The sequence below is a fragment of the Grammomys surdaster genome, unplaced genomic scaffold (genome assembly GCF_004785775.1).
Source record: "Grammomys surdaster isolate TR1022 unplaced genomic scaffold, NIH_TR_1.0 371, whole genome shotgun sequence".
Classification (NCBI taxonomy): domain Eukaryota; kingdom Metazoa; phylum Chordata; class Mammalia; order Rodentia; family Muridae; genus Grammomys; species Grammomys surdaster.
In genome coordinates this window covers 5567621-5589734 of record NW_021604790.1, presented here as the reverse complement: position 1 = coordinate 5589734, position 22114 = coordinate 5567621, and the positions used below count along the sequence as shown (strand labels likewise).

The 22114-nt window shown below is 36.6% G+C and overlaps 1 protein-coding gene across 2 annotated transcripts in view; it reads right to left on the bottom strand.

The window, feature by feature from the left end:
- Positions 1–22114, bottom strand: part of Tanc2 (tetratricopeptide repeat, ankyrin repeat and coiled-coil containing 2) — a 284441-nt gene that overhangs the window by 245355 nt on the left and 16972 nt on the right. For both annotated transcript variants that reach the window (XM_028780603.1, XM_028780602.1), the window contains exon 2: positions 5940–6029. In XM_028780603.1, coding sequence (XP_028636436.1) covers positions 5940–6006 — 67 coding nt within the window. In that variant the 5' untranslated portion in view covers positions 6007–6029. The remainder of the gene's footprint in view (positions 1–5939; positions 6030–22114) is intronic.

Here is a 22114-nt window from a genome sequence, read left to right as displayed (position 1 = left end):
TGGGAGTGGGAGGGTAGATAAGAGTTACATCCACAGAGAAGAAGGAGGAGGGGTGAGGGGATGGCGGTTCCTGGGTGGGTGGGGGATGGGGTAAGGGGACAACATATGAAATGTAAATAAAACATCCAATAAAAAAAAAATTAAAAAAAAAAGAGGTAAAGGATCTAGCCTCCATGGATGCATGCACACAGAGCCAGAATTGTTTATGGCAAGATAGACTGAAGAAAAATCAAAGAAAAGCATGACTCCAAGTCAAGGAACTCTAAATCTTGGGGGAAATATGTTATCCTATTGTATTTAGGGAGTCAAATCCAAAAGAGAAGTAAACCATAGAAGCAAGGTGAGGATTAGTATAGGACCTATTCTTAAGATTGAATTTTTTTGTTTCTGTTTTTTTTTTTTTTTAAAGAAACCATGAAACTAAAAATGTCTATTTATAGAAAGCTACTCTAGGAATCCTGGAAGACAAGAAGTCTATGATTGGTATGCATGAAACTTGTCAGACAGGTATACAATGTGAAATACTCTTTCCAAAAAAAATTTAAGACAGTTTCTTTTCCTTTCTGCATCTCACCCACTTCTTGGTGTTATCATCAACATTCTGTTGTTATGTGTTCATAAATGGAGTACATATATAGACTTTTAACCAAAATTCCTATAAATAAAATAGTAATTCCTATAAATAAATTTCTATAAATAAAATAGTAACAGCACTTGGGAGATGGTGACAGGAAGACTGAAAGTATTGAAAGTATGAACAGTCTTTACAAAAGGAGAGAAGAGGGAGAATGAGAATGAATATGCACGAGTATGTATTTTATGGGACAGGACCACAAATTCGTAGAAGCACAAACCTATAATCAAAGTTTATTTTTGTTGTTTTTAAAATAAACCAGGTACAGTGGCATAACATCTATAATCCCAGCACTCAGGGAATGGAGGTGAGATGATAGCAAATTCAAGGCCAATTCACACTAAAGACATTTTTCTTAACTTAAAATATTTATATATTTTATTGAAAAGGTTGATATATTCAAACGAAAACTTTATAGTATTAAAGCTACTATTTTATCTTAGTAAAAGCACTGTTTTAAAACACAGTATAAAAATAGACCATTGGAAACAAAATCAGATGTGTAACTTATTACTTACATTCCTTCTTAAATGAGAAACCAGAATCTATTCCTTCAGTATTTTTATTCATTGTATACTACCAAATTTACGAATAGATGGCCACTGCACATATTACATGGATCTGAAACAGTGCAGAAACTAGCCATAATACAGGATTATAAATCATATATCTGATATATACTTGGATTTGTTTGTATTTGTTTTTTGAGACAGGGTCCACTATGTAGCTTCAGCTGTCCTGGAATTCACTGTGTAAACCAGACTATCCTCAGACTCACAAAAAGCCACCTGCCTCTGCCTCAAAGTGCCATGGTTAAAGGCATATAACATCACACAGGGCTTACACCTGCATTTTTAAAGTAACTGATATGAAGCAATAATGCCCAATTATACCAGCTTAAATGCCTTAGTTTAATCTTTTTCAAAAATTTGATTTTTATCGAGGAACCCTTGCTAGTTTTAGGAAAAACTTCTATCCTGCTTTGAGATATGGGCCAAACCAGAATAGGAAAAAAAAAAAAAAAAAGTCCGGGGTCAGGCAAAGCCTTTTTAGAATGACAGGGGAATGGAATACACAGACTTCTTCATCAGACTGTTTTCTCTGCTTTAGTGTCAAGTCAAATGCAGAGCTACCCTATCGAAGGAAAGCAGGGACAGCTGTCTGCCTCTGGCTGAGGATCAACACAGAACAGTCTTCTGAAATTTCTAGTGGTCACTCACTGCCTTTTTGAGCTATTAGGTGGCAAGCAATCAGTCTAACTGACAAAGTTAATGACAGTATAGTAAACAGTACCACTAGTGGCAACTGACAAAACAGTTTTGGTTTAAAGTACCTTGCCTAGAGTCATATTTAGTAAATTGGATTTTAACAAGAATATGTTTTTACTCTAATTAAACTTGATCCTGAAATATTAAAAAAAAAAAAAAGCTAAGTTTGGTGATGTACATCTTTATGTAACTGCAACACTTGAAAGACTGAGGCAGAGGGGCTGGTAGAAGTTTGAGACCAGATTGGCTACAAGAGAATTCATTCAACCCTTAAAAAAATAAGATAAAAATATATAAACTTGCATTGGTCATTTATGAAAGCTTTATTGAAGAACTTCAATCAGCACTAAGAAATTACTGTGTTAATCTCAAGAGCCTTATAAAAGCTGAGATGTGGAAAAAGTACTATGGATGGAAATTTATTTCCTTTAAACTGTTTCTAAAATGGGTCACAGAATGGCTTGTGTTGATAGTGTAAACTCTACAGTTTCCTCTGTCTTCCTTCTCCAGCAGCAAAGATGGAAACTACAAACTCTACAAGTAACAAACCATAATAGCAGATAGTGAAAAAAATCTTTAGGCTAAAATATTATAGTATGCCACTGAAAACCTATAGTATCAAACGATCTTAGAATCCTAAGGAAAAGTAATTCTCATGCTATAATAAGGAAAAGTTTAAAATGAGCCCAGGAAATGAAGGTAATTACACTGGAGAGAAAACCTAGTACATGTTTCTAGACAGCAAACCGCTGAATAGATGGCCACTGCACATATTACATGAACCTGAAACAGTGCAGAAACTAGCCAGTCTCCAGCCAGAAACCCCAGCGCAAACACGCGATTTCCTCTCATTCTTCTTACTTCTCACACAATGCAGAAAACATACTTGGTCCATACCGTACCATGTAGCCTCTGCTTCTTCCATCCTGAGATCACTTCTACAGCCTTTCCATCATCTCTTAACTAATAGTGAGATTGCTGTGATCCTTTTTCTTTCTTTCTAGACATGTCTTAATGAGCTGCCCAGGCTAGCCTCTAAATACTAGCCTAAAAGTTTCCCCTGCCCAGCCTTCTGAATAGCTGTGTGACCAATAAAAGTTTATACACAATGATAACATAGTTGTTTTCTTTAAAGTGATATTTACTCATAAAGCAAATGCTACTAAGCACCAGTTATGTGACAACAGAACCCAACAGTTGCAAACAGAATAAACTGGCCAGGCATGGTGGCACATGCCTTTTAATACCAGCACTTGGAGGCAGTTCAAAGCTAGTCTGGTCTATAGCCTGGCAAGTTCCAAGCCACTCAGGACTATACAGTAAGACCCTGTTGAGAAGAGAAAGAGAGAAAAAAATTGTCATAAGACATATGTTCCTAAAGTAAAGACAGATTAGCAGAGCAGAAAATAAGATGTATTTAAGATAAAAAGTAATAGCTGCTACAGAGACAAAAAGCAAAAGGGCCAATGTTGAAGAGCAATGTGAAAGGAATAGGGTTAGATCTAATGGCCAGCAAAGACCTCAATGAGAAGATGACACATGATTTATGGCCTTAATGAAGGAAGGGACCTAACATAAGGAACAGCAAGGACAAAAGTAGGAGAAGGCATGTGGCTGAAACAGAGTGAAGGGAGGCAAAGAGAATTATAGAAAATGAAGTCAAAGGCAATTAATAACGTATCTTAAACACAGTACACCGTGAGCTTCTAATCAACACAATATTAGTTTCTTATTTAAAGACCATATTTCACCTGTGTGCTAAACACATATACTATCACTGAGCTACATATATCCCCAGGTCAGCTAGCTATACGTTAAGCCAAAGTTTTCACCTCTCACCTATAAATGGAGTGGAAGTTGCTGCAAAGATAAACTGAGGTAATACATGTCAAAGTCCTTCTTTGGGACACACAGGACATTTGTGAATATAAGGTAACTGCTACCCAACACATGCTTCACTAAACACAATTCTGGCCACATGATCACTTTACATTGTCTTCTAATGTAATTCCAATATAGATTAGTAAATAAAAAATAGAGACAGTATGAACTATTTCAGGAATAACAGGGAGCAAGTGTGCATTTCTGATCCTTGGGATAATTAAACTATAGTAGGAAAGCTCATAGGCAATAGAAAGTATTTCATTTAATTTCACATTGGGAAGACAGGTAATAAATACTCTAGTAGAGAAGGCAAAAGAATGATCATTGGGGGCTGGAGAGATGGCTCAGTGGTTAAGAGCACTGACTGCTCTTCCAGAGGTCCTGAGTTCAATTCACAGTAACCACATGGTGGCTCACAACCATCTGTAATGAGATCTGATGCCCTCTGCTGGTATGTTTGAAGACAGCTACAGTGTACCCATATACATAAAATAAATAAATAAACCTAAAATAAATAAATAAATGATCACTGTAAGCCAGAGTGAAAAATAAGCACAACCTTGATGGTTGAGGAAGATTTTTTTAAGTGATTCAAGTATAAAAGGCAAGTGTATTCCAGACAAGGTCAATGTCATGATTATGGAGAAAACATAAGGTATTATAAAAATTGACTTGTATAAAGTAGAAACTTTCTGAATAAGACTTATAGAGCATAGGCGTAGAGAAGTTAGGACAAGTCAGGTCCTGCCAAACTAAATTTCTAATAGTTCTTTATAAGCACTGAGCTAGAAACCCAGCTCAATGGTAGAGTGCTTGGCTAGCACATGCAAGACCCTGACTTTAATCTTTAGTACAGACCCCTTCTCAAAAACAGGTGGAGCCAGGAGCAAGTCAGAGAAAACAGTTTATCCATTAATTCAAATGCTACAAATACTCAGGTAACATTTATGATTATGAGAACATCGAGATAATTATCTTATGTATGAGCTGTTCTAGCAAATAAACCTGTGGAGAAGTTCTAGGAAAATCCAGTGGTAGACAAATCAGAAGAAGTTGAAGGTAATCTAGGAATCCACCAAAGTGGAAGGCAGCTTATGGGACCAAGACCCACGGATCCTGTGCTTGCTTCATGGTCATGTTAGTTTAAATGAAAGCAAAGTATCCAGGCAGTGTCTATCAGAGAGCTGAAAAAAACCGTGGCCATGCCGACGCCAGTCAAGTGAAAGATGTGTTCCTTTAGTTGGAATAGAAGGGTCAATCAAAATAACAATAACCAGAAAAAACAACAAATATTTGGAAATGAGTAAGTGTAAATATCTGAAGTTCAAGAAGTCACAATGGTAAATTACAGCATTTGAAATGAGTGATGCCAACGTAAATTTAGAATAAGATCAAGAGAAATCAGGTTGAAAACATTCTAAATACAAGTCTATCATCCTTTACTAACAACAAATCTAGTGCATTTTTGTTCAATACTGTCTCCCAAAAGTTTTCCTTTACCTAAAAACTTAACTTATTCTTCCAGTCTTTAAAAATAAAAATAAACGCACATACATCTACAATAACAACAAAACCATCATAAACTTTAGCACTTATAAAAATACTCAATTCTTTGAGACTGGCTCTTAGCATGAAGCCAGCCCTGAGCTATAACTCACTAAGTAATCAAGACCAGCCAAGTCTTAAACTCATGATCCTGCTGCTTCAGCTGCCAGAACACTGGAATTACATGGATGTACCATGGCACCTTTAATTATATCTTTCTGTATAAATCTATAGGACAGTTCCTATTCTTAATGGTTTCTTACACTAACAGTATCTATAACTACAATAAATTCCTATGTGAATTTTAAAAATAAATATAGGTCTAGAGTTTTTAATAAATAGATGTCCAGAAACATTCTCCCATAAAACAGAAATAAGTACTTCTCCCTCACAGTTTCCCTTTAACAGACTGATGCTGACAAGTATTCAAGGGTTCTCACCTTCTAATAAAGAATATGGCAGTCTATAAAAATGTAAACCTTCTTTTCCTCTCTAAATTTAATAAACTTCTTAATAAAAATCTGAAGTATGATAGCATTAGTTCAGATCCTTAAGATGGCCTGTACTTCTAAACTGTCACACACAGTAAGTATAGTGTAGTCACTTACCACTTGACCTGTTTTTCCGACTTGATTTCCCACCAGTAAGAAGCATCTTGAGACTATTCCGAAACATGGTTGTGTTCTTTTAATATAAAACTACAAAAGAAAGCAGGTAAAGTAAGTTTAACAAGACATTTTTCCATTCAACATACTTCTAAGTTTAATTTTAAAAGCATACCAACAATAACTATGTGATACAGCTATACCTTTTGCTTTTACTTCTTTCTCTTTCTTCCCAATGCCACCCAAAACCAACGTCTACTTTTCCTGGTACTCTGGGCTTCACTCTTTAAAGTTCCCCTCTGTTGCACGTAGTTTTGTCTATACTGCTTTGTGTTCCCTGCTGGTTGCACACATGCACCTGCCCAGGAGCTATCTCAGATCCACGAATAGAAAACACACACATGTCAGTTATTCTTAAAATGCCTTGACAAACTCAATGACTGGGCACTCCTAAATCTTACCCTGGTACCCTAGGCCCAGTCAGAGAAGTGGCCAGAGGATACTCACATGGCTGGAGCACAAACAGTGTAGACAAAACTCCACTACACCCCTCCTCACCATGTGGCTGACCTCCACACTAGCTTGACTCAAACAAGATGGCTTTTCTCCTCTTCTCCATTCTCCTCCTTCAGGCTGCTGCCAAGATTTACAGATAGTTTGCCTTGGGGGTTCTCTTTTAAACTCTAAAAAAACTATTCTCAAGCTTCCATTTGAGTGGATTCCTAATTTTTTTTAATTAATGAGACTAAGAATTTCAATAAGAGACCCTGATTTCCCCAGTATCATATGCCAACCACAAATAAACTCCTCAAATTTTCTAGTAACATCAGCACTGAAGATTCACAGAAATAACGAGGTAGTGATAAATATATCCTTTATTTCATTCAAGTCTCCAATTCTGGAACAACTTTCCTGTCTCCTCTTCCTCCTCCATTTCTCCTTCTACCCACCTTCCCTCCTAACACACACACACACACACACACACACACACACACACACACACATTATAAAACTGCATATTTCCCATTAACAAACCAGAATTATTCCACATCTGAAGACTACCTATGTTTGCGAACCAGAGCCTCTCTTCTCTGCACTGTTCTGAGTCAAAGGAAAACCTGGCTGGGTTTTTCATCATATCCCCTAGTACTTGTTGCAAGGATATTGATTTTAAAAGTATCTTCCTTTTGTTTCTTGCCATTCTTCATTTTACTAAATAGTCATAACATTCTTTTGTATATCTAAAAATAAACAAAGCTTATCTTTACAAACCCTTGTGATCTAACTTACTGTGCCTATAGCTTTGCTCTTCTTTTCTACAAAATTTCTCTACATTGTTACATGCTTTTGTGTGTCCTATGAAGAAAATGGCACAAACATGAAAAACTTTTGTCAACAGAAAATATTCAATTCAAAGCACAAAGGATGGAAAATGTGGAAAAGTTTATTAGCACCATATGCAATCCACCAAAAAGGTGTAGCATACACAGAATTGAAAATTTGGAAAGCATCAAAAATTAGGAAGAAGTTATATTTGAGGTGATAAGAAGCAAGAATTTTCTAACTAATCAGATATATGAATCCCCGTTAGAATAAAATAAAAATAAATAAATAAAAATAAAAACAAGGGAATCACAGCCAAAGTACTAACAACATCTACAACAGAAAGAAATCTCTGAAACAGCTAAACAAAATGCTGTATGTTTAAAAATAGCAACAATCACTAGACTAAGAGATGCCTTTCAACAGAAGGAAGGGCAGGAAACAGTGGAAGACATCTTCCAGGAGTCTGACTGAGCTCTGCATTGTTTAATGAAGATTAAGTAAAAAGGTCGTTTCAAAACAAAAGAAGATTCTAACTGAAAGTAGGTACCAATCAAGAAGTCTATTCTCAGGCAGAGCGATGGTTCAGCCTCTATACGCACTTGCCACCAAGTCTGATGACCCGACTTCCATTCCTGGAACTTACATGGCAAAAGACATAACCCACTAACTACTTCAAGTTGCCCTCTGACCTTCGCACATGAACCATTGCACAAGCATGCCCATATATTCACACAATTAAATAAATGTTTAAAAAATCTATCTAGATTTTAAAATTCTTTGAAAAATACAAATAAAATAAAAATTATTTTTAGAAAGAAAAGGAAACAATATTTGACTAGCAGAAGGGCAAAAAAGGGAGTTCTTCCAATAAGGAAAATAATACTTAAAAGTCAGGTAAACAAGAAGAGTCACAGAACAGGTTAACATGATTGCCACATATGAACTGCAAAATAGGATCAATATCAAAAGCTTGATAACTTTAAAACACGTGTAAAAAGCTGGGAACAGATGAGTGGTACAGAGCTTCCCAGAACACATAAGGCCCCAGGTCCACTCCCAGCACTACAATAAATAAAGCACAGGCAAACTGAAAATGCTGACAACAACCTAAAAGCTTCTAAGATACCTTTGGTCTGGAAATAGTAATACTATAATAATACTGTAATTAGTGAGAGTCTTTATCTGATGGATCTAGGGTGCAAAGACGAATGTACATATCACAACTCAGCAATGTTTACAGCAGACTTACATATTTTATGTAAAGGTTAACTCAAAAGAACAAAATGAACAAGGTTTGAGCTCTGAAGATTTCATGCTTAAATAGTTAGCAAGAGCATACTAATGAGTACATTTTACTTGAAATGAATCAAAAAATATATAAAGGCATGCAAAGGTAGATATAATATAAAAGCAATCACAGCACAAAAACAAAAAAATGCTAACCAGACCCTGTCTCAAACATTCCCCCAGCCCCAAGACAAGCAAACAAAACTGTTAATTATGTATATTAAGCAGTGGCTACTCATGTGTTAACTAAAACTAAGATTTAAAAACCCATGCTGTCAATGACTTAGAGCTGCTCCTCATTTCTAAGAATTGCCCTTTGCTTAATGGAATCACTTTGCCCAGAAAGTTTCATATCTCATTGTCCTGTGGAAGGCTCTCAGCCAATGATGAAAACAGAGGTACAAAAGATAAGCTTTCTTAACTCCAGGAGATGACTGTGTGATAAGATTCATATATAAAGTATTCATCAATATGTCTCATACTTTATTTTTAAAACGTCATCTAAGGGGCTAGAGATAACACTCTGGGTTAGAGCACAGTACAAGGACCTAAGTTCAGTTCCAACTACCCTTGTGAAAACACCTGGGTGGGTGGTAACTCCAACACTGCAGGGACTGGAGACAGGAAGACTGCCAGCCGAGCCCTAGGTTCTACGAGACCTTGTCTTAAAGAAACAATACAGAATAGTGATAAAGCAGGATACACAACATCTTCCTCTGGCCTCTGAGAGGGTAAGCAACAAGTATGCATACCCTCACCATGCACACGTGTGAGCATGCACCATAAACACACATGCACACGCACACGTGCGCGTCAACTCCCAGCTAAATACAAGCTTCAGGATGGCAGAAAAGTTGCTTAATTCACTGTTATGTGGATAAGCTCTAACACACACGAAACACTGAAAATGTATCTTTATCAAATGTATCAATTATATTTTTGTCTGTATATTACTGTCCACATCAAACTCTTGCAGAGAAAGTTGATTTTTACGAATCTGAAAAAGAACAAGGAGGAGGATATGGGAGGAGTTGGAAAGAGAAATGGGAAGGGGGAATTATATAATTATACTCTCAAAAAATAAAAGAAATACTTTTTCTAAGAAGGAAGGGATAAAAAAGGAAAAAAGAATTTGAGGGAGACTCTATTAACAGGGAAATATTTAAATCTTTGCACCAAGATACTATAAATAAGAGAATAATATAATGGGTGGTTTTAAAAGATACAGTATATCTATTTGTTCTAAATCTCCCCAATGTTTATCCCTAAGGTAGAAAAGTTAAAAGTCAGAGTGATATGCACAGTAAGGTCTAACTACTACAATATTTTATCTATGCACTTATGAACATATGTAACATAAACACATGAGGGAATACACAGAAAATTTTACATAATTCCCACAGGAGGTGCATACAGGATTGAAAAGGTGAAATAAATAAAATTCAGTGTGGCATACTTGTTCACCATCTCTAATTTCAAAATGTTTTCATTACCTGAAAGTATTCATCACTGAAATCAGCACAAATTATAATTACTAAGTCAGTAAGATTCTCTGTGAAACTCCACAAAGGAGACAAAATATCAGAGTGGAGGATGAAAGAGTTCCCTGAACAAATACTTGGCTTTCAAGTTGACTGTCTCCTCAGAGAATTTCCTTATCAATCTATGATGTCCCATTATATGACACTAACACCAAAAACATGGAAAATTGTTTCTGAGAGCTTAGATTTGTAGATTCTTTCATTCTTTTAACATCTAATAAAAAGTTTTAATGCTAGACTATACATATGAGTGAGTGTGTGTGTGTGTGTGCATATATATATATATATATATATATATGTGCCTTTTGTCATCAGTTCAATAGACGGTCACATGGAAAGGGTTGTCTTTACAGAACTGCAACTAATGTCCCTATGTCACTTGCTTTCCTTGGTTTCTCCCAGCCATAAAAAAACAGATCTACCATGTCTACGAGGTTAAACTATTATTTTAGAGGAAAAAGGCTAAGCATGAAACAGTGTCAGATAACATCAAGAAATGACCAAAACATACATAAACACTGCAAAATGTCTTATTTTAGCACATACTGTGGCTAAAAAAATCAATAATTTTATTCTTAGGGTTTGCAATGCTTCTAGATTCTAAGATATATGACAATAAATGGCCCACTGCTTTGGGTCTATTTTTCTAGTATTAGCTACAAATATATAAAATTTCTTCTACTCTTTTATTTATTTGGTGCTTATTAAGATCAGATTAATACAGGGAATCATTTTTTAAAGGTTAATAAATAGTTATTGCCTAAGATGAACATCTAGTATGATAGTGAGAGTCTAGGAAAAAAATGAACCCAAGTACCATTCACAACAAACAAGAAACAGAGATTTAAGTGAACAAGCATATATTAAGTGTATGCTTTAGCATAAGAGAATAATTTCTGTTAACAATTCCTCAAAGTAAATACAAAGTCACCTTTACACAAAAATCTTAGCAGCTAAAGGTTTTACCATCCTGAAGGAGAGTGAACACTAGTCTTGTTTCCTTCCATTTCTAAGGTTTGGTTGGTTCCTGGGTATGCCAAATAACTGGAGCCAGTGATGGCTTTATCTTTTGAAAGAAGTTTCAAAGCTGTTTCTGAGTACTGGCTTTAAAAATCAAAATATCTAAAGCATACTCACTGAGAATTATCTCATAGTTTGTATCTTAATTCTGGAGCCCTAACTGCATTAGAGTTTTTTAAAAGGTTTTCCTCATTTATTTTCCTCAAAATTCTTGATTTGCCTATTTGGGCAATTATTAGTAATAGCTTCACTGTAATTTCATAAATCATTCTTACATAGACACCATTACTGTTCTCAACATGTAACAGAAAAACCTCATTACAGCTTGAGCAAAGCTAAAGTGTTGAAGAAAATTAAAACAAGAAAACAGGTACTAGCTACAACATTCTGAAAACAGAGTAATCTGATTCCCCAGATTTTTGTTCCTTCCAAGAAAAATTGCTCTCATTAAGGAAAAATATTATATGATTAAAAAAGACTGTAGTTATTAGCGACACCTTAAATACCAACACACTAGTCTAAAGATCATCACAGTTAATTAAGCTATTTCTAATAGTACTCATGCAAAATATTTACTTAAGTAAGACCCAAAGTGAACAAAATTATGTAAGCCATACAAATGCAGAGAGGATGGGCTTTGGACAGGTTAGACTGAGCTCATGCCTCCATCGCTACCAATGACTTACTGTGAGGCTGTACAGCACTTAGCCTTTCAGTTTCTCCTTAGCAATAAACATACCCAATGTGTAAAGCTGTTTCAAAGAACAAAAATGTATCAGTGCCTATTATCTGCTAGTAGCTAGTTATCTAGCCAAAATTTTACTATCTTCCATATTAAATCGATATTAGTTTGAGATAAGGAAATAAATTACCTAAAATAATAGCTTCTCAAATTCCCCTGGAGCCTATGACCAAATAGGCAGCTCAGTTAATATCAATGAGATCAAAACATAAAGTCTGTGGGCAAGGACTTTAAGGAAAAGTTTGGAGACACAACAGCCACCTTGCTAGCATAGGGCTAAAGCCTCTATGAAAGATGGTAAAGAAATATAAAGGAAGCCGGGCAGTGGTGGTGCACGCCTTTAATCCCAGCACTTGGGAGGCAGAGGTAGGCGGATTTCTGAGTTCGAGGCCAGCCTGGTCTACAGAGTGAGTTCCAGGACAGCCAGGGCTACACAGAGAAACTCTATCTCGAAAAACCGAAAAAAAAAGAAAAAGAAAAAAAAAAAAGAAAGAAAGAAATATAAAGGATCCTATGCCCTTAATGGCCCTGGAGAACAGCCATAACCCATGAACTGCCTATATACATATTTCCTATTACCAAGAGAAAAAAATTAAGCCAATGTATTTAGATTTTTGTTACATGAGACTGAGCACAATCCTACCTGAATATGTAAAGTCTAGGGAAAAGATCCAGCAGCTAATTCAATAAAGGCATTTATTCCCTAGAACACTCCAAGTATCATTTAACAGTAGGTGTTAACATTGGTAGTGTTAAATTATTTATTAGTAAAATGATGAAATAGATGTTAACACATATAAAACTCAATTTCTAAAATTAGGAAATATAATAATTAAGATAAAAATCCTGTAAGCAGAGGATCAAATTAGAAAAAATGGTTTTAACAACCTATTATTATTTTGGTTTCTCCTGATCAAGTATTTGCTTGCCATTTAATTTCAGTATGGCATCTTTTATTTTATGGGTTTTACAATTTTTATACATTAAATAATTTTCCTTCAAGGCTTCTGGAATTTGAATCTTGACTTTAACAATCCCTTCCATGCTACATGTTAAAATACTCTACTTTCCCTATCCTCAATGCCTACATAATATTATTCTTTAATTTTAAAGCAAATTTCATGTTCTGTCAGTCAAAGTACTTTTTAGTGATCTTTATTTTATTCTGGCCTCCACAGGCACTGCATTCTTGTAGAACAGACATATGTGTGGGCAAAACACCTATACACATAAAATAAAAATGAGTAAATCTAAAATAATTAAAAACTTACTCCACTGAAACTAGAACACACAGTTCTACTTGTGTTTACTCTCCAAACTCATCTTCTTTACTTGAACTTTTATTTTTCATTAAATTTATAACACCTGTTTAAATTCATATAGTTCATGCCACAGCATTTGTTATAGTAGCTTCCATGTAGTATAAGTAGCCTGTAGATATCAGTTACTGATCATTTAAGCTGTCACTATCAAATGCTCATAAGTGCAGAATACATATAATATGATCCCTTTATGCATAAGAGATAAAACATGTATTCATATGCATATTTATACCACCACACGAAAAGATATCCAACACAAGAACACCTTAAGGTCTATAACTCCAGCTCCAGGGGATCTGAAGCCCTCCTAGCTTCTACTGGCACTTGCATGCACACAGTACACATACATACATTCAGAAAAAATACTCATCTATAAAATATATCTACATAAGTAAATAATTTGTAAAGTACATTCAAGCCAGATGCAGTGGCACAACACCTCAAATCTCAGCTACTCAGAAGTCTCAGGCCTAAGGACCACAAGTTCTAGACAACACAGTCAAACTCTATCTCAAAAAATAAAATTATATACATATATGTATATGTGTCTATATGTGTGTATACATATGCTAAATACTGACACTTTAGAAAACAAAAATAAAGGAAATGTTTTCAAAACAGAAGTTATGATTGTAAAGTTAATTCCGGAGGACAGACTCAGAGAACTGTGATCGTTTTTGAAAATGTAAGAGTAGCTGAAAGAGAAGACAAATAAATAAAGGAAAGAAATAAAAAAGAATATATATATACACACCTTTCCATGGTACAGCAGTGGGAATTGTACTCAGGTCCTTATTTATGTATTCTATCACTGAGCTATATCCTCAACCTTATTCTATTTTATTTTATTTTTATTTTATTTTATTTTATTTTTGAGACAGTATTATTAAGTTGCCTGGACAAGCTTGGAATTCACTCTGTAGCAAGACAGACCTTGGATTTAAGATCTTCCTAACTCAAGTCCCCCAAGTGGTTGGGTTTAGAGACCTACCTGAGCCATTAGGCTCAGCTATTACAAAATAATCCTCCACTGCAACATACTAACCAAGACCTACATATAACTACAAAAGAAGAGAGAATAAAGATCCTTACAAAGTAATATACTTCCTTCAACACATGCTAAAAATGTCAAAATGAAAAAGAAAAATATCGTGTTCTGCCTTTTCAGCATAAGAGAAAATAACAAAATAAGTGTATATGCTATTTTTTTAAAGAAATAATTCAAGATGGATAAATCAAAACCATGTGTCGCCCAGCCTGCAAAGTGGCTCAGCTATAACACCTAAAGAGAGCTCTGAAAACTTGACAGAGCAGATACCAAGCCCTTCTAATAAAAAAAAAAAAAGTCCCAACCACCTCAAAATGGCAGGCTAAAATAAACTACAGCTAGAATAAAGTCCCAATTAGTAAGGAAAACAGTCTGATGCAACCTCGAATTCCAGTCACTAGACAGGTGAATGTACCTTCATTTTACACTATTCTTTTATAAAACTGCTACCTTATAAGCGAAACCTATGGAGGCTTAAGAGAAGAAAATAAGACAAACTAATATTTGCTTTATTGCCATTTAGCTCCAAATTCATTTATCTTTGTTTGTTCTGCAAAGAGACCTGAGGCCTTTGGATGAATTTTCTTTGCTAGCTCGTGTAGTGGTAAACTTCATGAGTAGAAGACACTACCAAGATCTTGTGGGAAGGAATAGTTTAGCTTTTCTCTGGTGTTCGGTTACTCAGACAGCTTCTCTAGCATCAAACTACTCAATACAGTATGTGCAACTTCTCCATTCTCCTACTCTTGACTTGCACAGCAGCAAGAGTACCAGACAGTCAGCACCTTCACTCTGGTGGTTTTATATTGGAACACTTTTGGAAAACACCAGTATAATTTAGCATGGTAGGAGGCAAGACCTAGAGGCCAAGTTTCAAGAAAGCCCCCCCTGTGTGATACCACCATACAATTTCTCTGCCGTTGAGAGAGCCACGATCATGCCCTTTCCAGCAGAGTCTAGATGTCAACAAGAGGTTGGGGGAGCACTTTCGTAAGTACAGGAGTAATGGTTTCTTCTTGTGTCTTTATAGTCTATATCTATCTTTCTAACCAATCTCTCACTTCTCCAATTCCCTTTTATAAGTATTAATTCATTATAATAAATATTCCCTACTTGAATTACTATACAGTACTCTTTCATAACTGGACTCAAAACTGATACAAAACCCAAACTAAATAATACTTCCATTATAATTCATGTACATAAAGTAGAAGATTTGCCAGGTAGTGGTGGCGCATGCCTTTAATCCCAGCACTAGGGAGGCGGAGGCAGCGGATTTCTGAGTTCGAAGCCAGCCTGGTCTACAGAGTGAGTTCCAGGACAGCCAGGGCTACACAGAGAAACCCTGTCTCGAAAAAAACAAAAACAAAACAAAAACAAAATAAGTAGACGACTAGACAAAGTTAAAAGTTAAAATAAAAGGAGGGCTATTGCTTGGAAGGGGAGGGGACAACTACATGAAATGAAGCATGGACAAAACTTTCCTATAAATATGTCCTTTATCTTGTTTGAAGTAACAGTCACAGACTGTATGACAGCTAGTTTTATGTCAACTTGACAAAAGAGTTACTGAAAAGAAGAAACCTCAATTGAGAAAATATCTCCATAAAATCAAGCTGTAGTGTACCTTCTTAATTAGAGATCGATGGGAGAGGGCCCAGCCTATTGTGAGTGGTGCTATCCATGGGCTAGAGGTTCTGGATTCTATATGAAAGCAAGCCACAAAAGCCATAGGGAACAAGCCAGTAAGCAGCACCCTGCATTGGCTTCTGCATCAATTCCTGCCTCCAGGCTCCTGCCCAGTTTGAATTCCTGTCCTGACTTCCTTCAATAATAAACATGGATATGGGAATGTAAGCCAAATAAACCCTTTCCTTCACAATGTGCTTCTTGGTCATGGTGTTTCATCACAGCAAGAGAAACTCTAAGACAGATGGTGTATACAATTGTGAAATTCATTAAACTGTACCTTATTTTATTTACCTTTTATTCCTTGTAGGTGATATCTCAATTAAAAGAGAAAAGAAGAAATCTATAGCTCCATGGAGAAACATCAGATTATAAAATAGGACAGAAATGTGGCTGGGCCTTGAGGATCGTGTTCTAGCAAGGAAAGCAAGGAAGTATAATAGTTAGGGTATATACTAGAAAATCCATTTGAGCTATACCATTGATCCAACAGGGAACAACTAGAGCACTGAGTCACAGAAAGGATTATAACCCACTGAATAAAATTAACTCCACAAACATGCAGACATTTGTATGTGCATCTATACTCAGGCACACACACATAAATACATGCACACAAAATATAAAATTTTTTAAATACATAAATTGGGTAGTAGCTGAAAAGGCAATGAGATCAAAAGAACCTTATATTTTTAACATGAAAGAAAAGAAATGGCATGTTTGATGAGAATGAGTTAATTATAAAAGAAAAGAATTTCTAAATTACCATTCCCTTTTATTTTACTTACTTAATGGGGTTTTGTTTTCTCTTTTGTTTTTATTTGTTTATTTTGTTTTGTTTTTGAGACAGGGTCTCGCTACATAGACCTTGCTGTCCTAAAACTCACTCTGTAGACCAGACTGGCCTTGAACTTGAGAGATCTGCCTTCTTCCACCTCCTGAGTGCTGGGATTAGAGGCATGTGCCACCACAACTGGCTGAAATGGCATTTTTAAATATACAGCAGGAGACAGTTTACTGCACAAAGAGTTACCTATATAAAGAAGTATAGTTCTTCACCATATGTATATTTAAATGCTAGTGAATCCCTAAAAGTATCTTCAAGAGGACTTCTCTTCAACTTTTTCAGTAAAGAATTAAGAAAAGGCATTAGCTAAGAAGAAGAATGGAAAGTATTAAAAGTGTAAGGTGAGAGAAAAAAACTACAAGACCCCCACCTACTCTGCTCCTGCACTATATAATGTGATAACCTGGAAGAATTAAGGTCTCACTTGAGGTTTGTGGTCATGAATTTAAAATAAAACCAATCAGTAATGTATGCTTTTCACTAACCACATTCAGTTTCATGGGTGCAGGCATGGAAAAAGTGGAAAGCTGGATTTAGCAGGAATGCAGTTTTAGTTCCATAAGGACAATGAATCAAGGAGATGTGAGAGTGGGTGTATAATGTATATAACTCAGTCATACAGAACTTGCCTCATGTATGCAAGGCCCTGGGTGTAAGGCCCAGCACTACTAAGAAACAACAGTAACAAAGTCTCCCTTTGAAGAAGGCAATGTTATCAAGGATTGTATACTGGGATAATTAAGATTGGTTTAAGCTGAATAAGAAAGGGAGCCAGGCTACCTATAGTATAAAATGGCAGTAGAATCAATGGATTAGAAATTCCAATAGGTTATAAGGAGAAAGATGAAAAGAAATAAGTGGTGCTCAGAGAGTGAGATACACGAGATATAAATTATGGGGATTCTTTGGTCAGTAATAAAGAATAACTAAGTTAGAAAATGAGATCACCAGAGTTTGAGACTAGCCTGGTCTACAGAGTGAGTTCCAGGACAGCCAGGACTACTCAGAGAAACCCTGTCTCGAAAAACCAAAAAAAAAAAAAGAAAATGAGATCACTTCTAGGAGTTAAGTTCAAAATACTGAAAGATGAAATGCTGAAAAAAAAAACCTCATGATCAAAATTACCAAAGATTAATATAAGGAACAGTACTGCTAAGAGAAAAGAGAAACAAATAAAAAAAGAGAGTGACTGAGTAATAACTTGGCTGACTTCTGTCTCCCACTGCCTGGGAGGTAGTTTTTAAATCCTGGTAATCTCCTGAGTGTCTTTCTCACTTATGGTAGGGCTAACAGTAGCTCCTGGACAGTTTGTGGTAACAATATTACTCTAAAAACTACAAGACCCCCACCTACTCTGCTACTGCAGTATATAATGTGATAACCTGGAAGAATTAAGGTCTCACTTGAGGTTTGTGGTCATGAATTTAAAATAAAACCAATCAGTAATCTGACTATACCAGAAAAACCAACCATGTAACTGGTAGGCTGAGGCTTTGAGCCATGAGACACCAACCTGACCAAAATAAGGAGAAAAGCTAGAGATTGAGTTAACCCATAACCAATAATTCAATTATGCCTACATAATGAAACCTCATTAAACACTTGATCCTGAGGCTTGTGTGAATATTAAGTTAATAATACTCTGAGTGTACTGTCAAACATCAATGTGATATAAGATTTGCTCTGACTCCCTAGGGAAAGATACCACCAACTTCCCCTATGGAAATCCCTCTGCGCTCTATGTCTTTTCTTTCAGCTCAGTCTGATTTAAATCCTTGATGCTACCATAAAACTACTGCTGTAAGCACACTGCTCTCCTGACTCCTGTGAATTGTTCCCATGAATTCTCAAATCCAAAGAAGGTGGGGAAAACTCTCAAATTTGTAGTCCACTGACCAAAAATTAAGTATTCAATCTCTAAATTTACAGTCTTCTAACTGTGCGTGATGGCTCATGCCTTTAATGCCAGTACTCAAGAGGCAGAGGCAGCTGGATCTCTGTGAGTTTGAGGCCAACCTGGTCTACAAAGAGAGTTCCAGGACAGCCAGGCTTCATGGAGAAACTCTGCCTCAAAAAAAAAAAAAAAACAAAAACAAAAAAACAAAGAAAAGAAAAATCAGTCCTGTGGAGATCTGAGACTTTAATTTGTTAAGTTTGTTCTAACACTAAGCAGCCAGTATCACAATTCATTGTAGGGAACAAGCCAGGAGTTACAATCAACAGGGACTTGTAAATAAATATGATCTGATAGCATGCAGTTCAAAGCTGGAGAATTTTAGAGAAAAAAGGAAAATGACCTGAACACTGCACATGAGGAGCACAAAGGACATTCTCCAGCTCAAGCTCCAAAAACCTGAGACTTACAGGAAAGAGAAAAGGGGAAAGGGATAATATCATTTGAGAGAGCTTCAGAGAAAGCAATGTCTTAAGAAGAAAAAAAATATCCCTACAGAGCACTGCAAAAATTTAGTAGGTTGTAAAGATGAGATAAGCAAAAGAGATCCATTAACATGGAACATACAACATTAAACAACTAAGAAGTAGTGAAATCCTAGAAGCTAGAACTTCAGGGGAAAGATAGTAATTGTCGTAGTTAGGATTACTATTGTTGTGATGAACACCTTGACCAAAAGCTGGGGAGGAAAGGGTTTGTTTCTATAAAAGGAAAGGGCTTACACTTCCATATACTGTTCATCATTGAAGGAAGTCAGAACAGAAACTCAAACAGGGCTGGAACACGGAGGCAGGAGCTGATCCAGAGGAGTGGTGCTGCTTACTGGTTTGCTCAGCCTGCGTTCCTATAGAGCCAAGGACCGCCAGCTCAGGGAATGGCACCACCCACAATGGGCTGGGCCTTCCCCCATAAAGACATTTTTTCTGATTTGAGGTTTCCTCCTTTCAGATAACTCTAACTTGTTGACATAAAACTAGCCAGCACAATAATCAAATGTACCAAATAATGCAAATAGGTCAAGTGAAACAAAGTCTAAGAAAGGACTATTGACTAAACAATGTGAAAGTCACTGATGACCATGATAAGCAATTTCTAAGAAAAGATGGAGGACAAAGCCTGACTGGAACAGTTCAAAGTAGAGAGGGCTGACTTTTCAATACTCTGGAAGCCATCTAAAAGCAAACAACAGGCCCCTGCCTGGTCCTTTTGGCTGGGGCAGACACATAGCTGGTCTGCTCTTGTGGGGATACTGAATCCTGAGCCATCCTAGAGGAGCGACTGCACTCAGAGCAGTGGGTAAGAACCCCATCTCACTCCCTATGCCCCAGAGTTAAATCTGGGAGCCAGGGACGATCAGGACCCACCAGCTACCAAACCCCACCCCTCCGGAATTCCACTTCCCTTCCACCCCTACCTGATCCTTTTGGCTGGAGCAGACACATAGCTGGTCTGCTCCTGTGAAGATACTGAATCCTGAGCCATCCTAGAGGAGCCACTGCACTCAGAGCAGCAGACACCTAGCTGGTTTGCACTTATGGAAACATCGTATCCTAAGCCATCCTAGAGGAACCACTGCACCCAGAGCAGAAGGATTTCCAGATCCCAGAGGTGGCCTGAGTCCCAGAAATTCTTCCACCCAGGAGATCAGGATCATAAGACCACAGAGACATCTGTACTCTGAGGAGCTCTGACACAAGCAAGATAACCGGAAATACAGACTCCAGTCTTACACAGTAAGGGCAGGTAACACTAGAGTTAACCAGATGGTGAAAGGCAAGCACAAGAACATAAGCAACAGAAACCAAAGTTTCTTGGCATCTTCAGTACCCAGTTCTCCCAATATAGCAAGTCCTGGACACCCCATCACACCGGAAAAGCAGGATTCAGAATTAAAATCACTTCTCATGATGATGATAGAGGATTTTAAGAAGGATATAAGTAACTCCCTTAAAGAAATACAGGAGAGTACAAGTAAACAGGTAGAAGCCCTTAAAGAGGAATCACAGAAATCCCTTAAAGAACTGCAAGAAAACACAAAGAAGGAATTAAACAAAAACATATAGGATCTGAAAATGGAAATAGAAACAATAAAGAAATCTCAAAGGGAGACAACCATGGAGATGGAAAACCTAGGAAAGAGATCGGGAGTCATAGACGCAAGCATCTCCAACCGAATACAAGAGATAGAAGAGAGCCAAGCAGTGGTGGCACACGCCTTTAATCCCAGCACTTGGGAGGCAGAGGCAGGCAGATTTCTGAGTTCAAGGCCAGCCTGGTCTACAGAGTGAGTTCCAGGACAGCCAGGACTACACAGAGAAACCCTGTCTCGAAAAACCAAAAAAAAAAAAAAAGAGAGAGATAGAAGAGAGAATCTCATGTGCAGAAGATACCATGGAAAACATTGACACAGCTGTCAAAGAAAATGCAAAATGCAAAAAACTTCTAACCCAAAACATCCAAGAAATCCAGGACACAATGAAAAGACCAAACCTAAGGATAATAGGTATAGATGAGAGTGAAAATTCCCAACTTAAAGGGTCAGTAAATATCTTCAACACAATTATTGAGGAAAACTTCCCTAACCTAAAGAACAAGATGCCCATAAACATACAAGAAGCCTACAGAACACCAAATAGACTAAACCAGAAAAGAAATACCTCACATCACATAATAATCAAAACATCAAATGCACAAAACAAAGAAAAAATACTAAAAGCAGAAAGGGAAAAAGGTCAAGTAACATATAAAGGCAAACCTATAAGAATTACACCAGACTTCTCACCAGAGACTATAAAAGCTAGAAGAGCCTGGACTGACATCATACAGACCCTAAGAGAACACAAATGCCAGCCCAGACTACTATACCCAGCACAACTCTCAATCACTATAGATGGCGAAACTAAGATATTCCATGACAAAACCAAATTTGCACAATATCTTCCCACAAACCCAGCACTTCAAAGGATAATTGATGGAAAACACCAAGACAAGGAGGGAAACTACAACCTAGAAAAAGCAAGGAAGTAATCTTCCAACAACCCAAAAAGAAGATAGCTATACAAACATAATTCTACCTCTAATAACAAAAATAACAGGAAGCTACAATCATTTTTCCTTAATATCTCTTAACATCAACGAACTCAATTCCCCAATAAAAAGACACAGACTAACAGACTGGATACACAAACAGGACCCAGAATTTTGCTGCATACAAGAAATGCACCTCAGTGACAAAGACAGACACTACCTCAGAATAAAAGGATGGAAAACAGTTTCCCAAGCAAATAGTCCCAAGAAACAAGCTGGAGTAGCCATTCTAATATCAAATAAAATCGACTTCCATCCAAAAGTAATCAAAAAGGATAAGGAAGGATACTTCATACTCATCAAAGGAAAAATCTA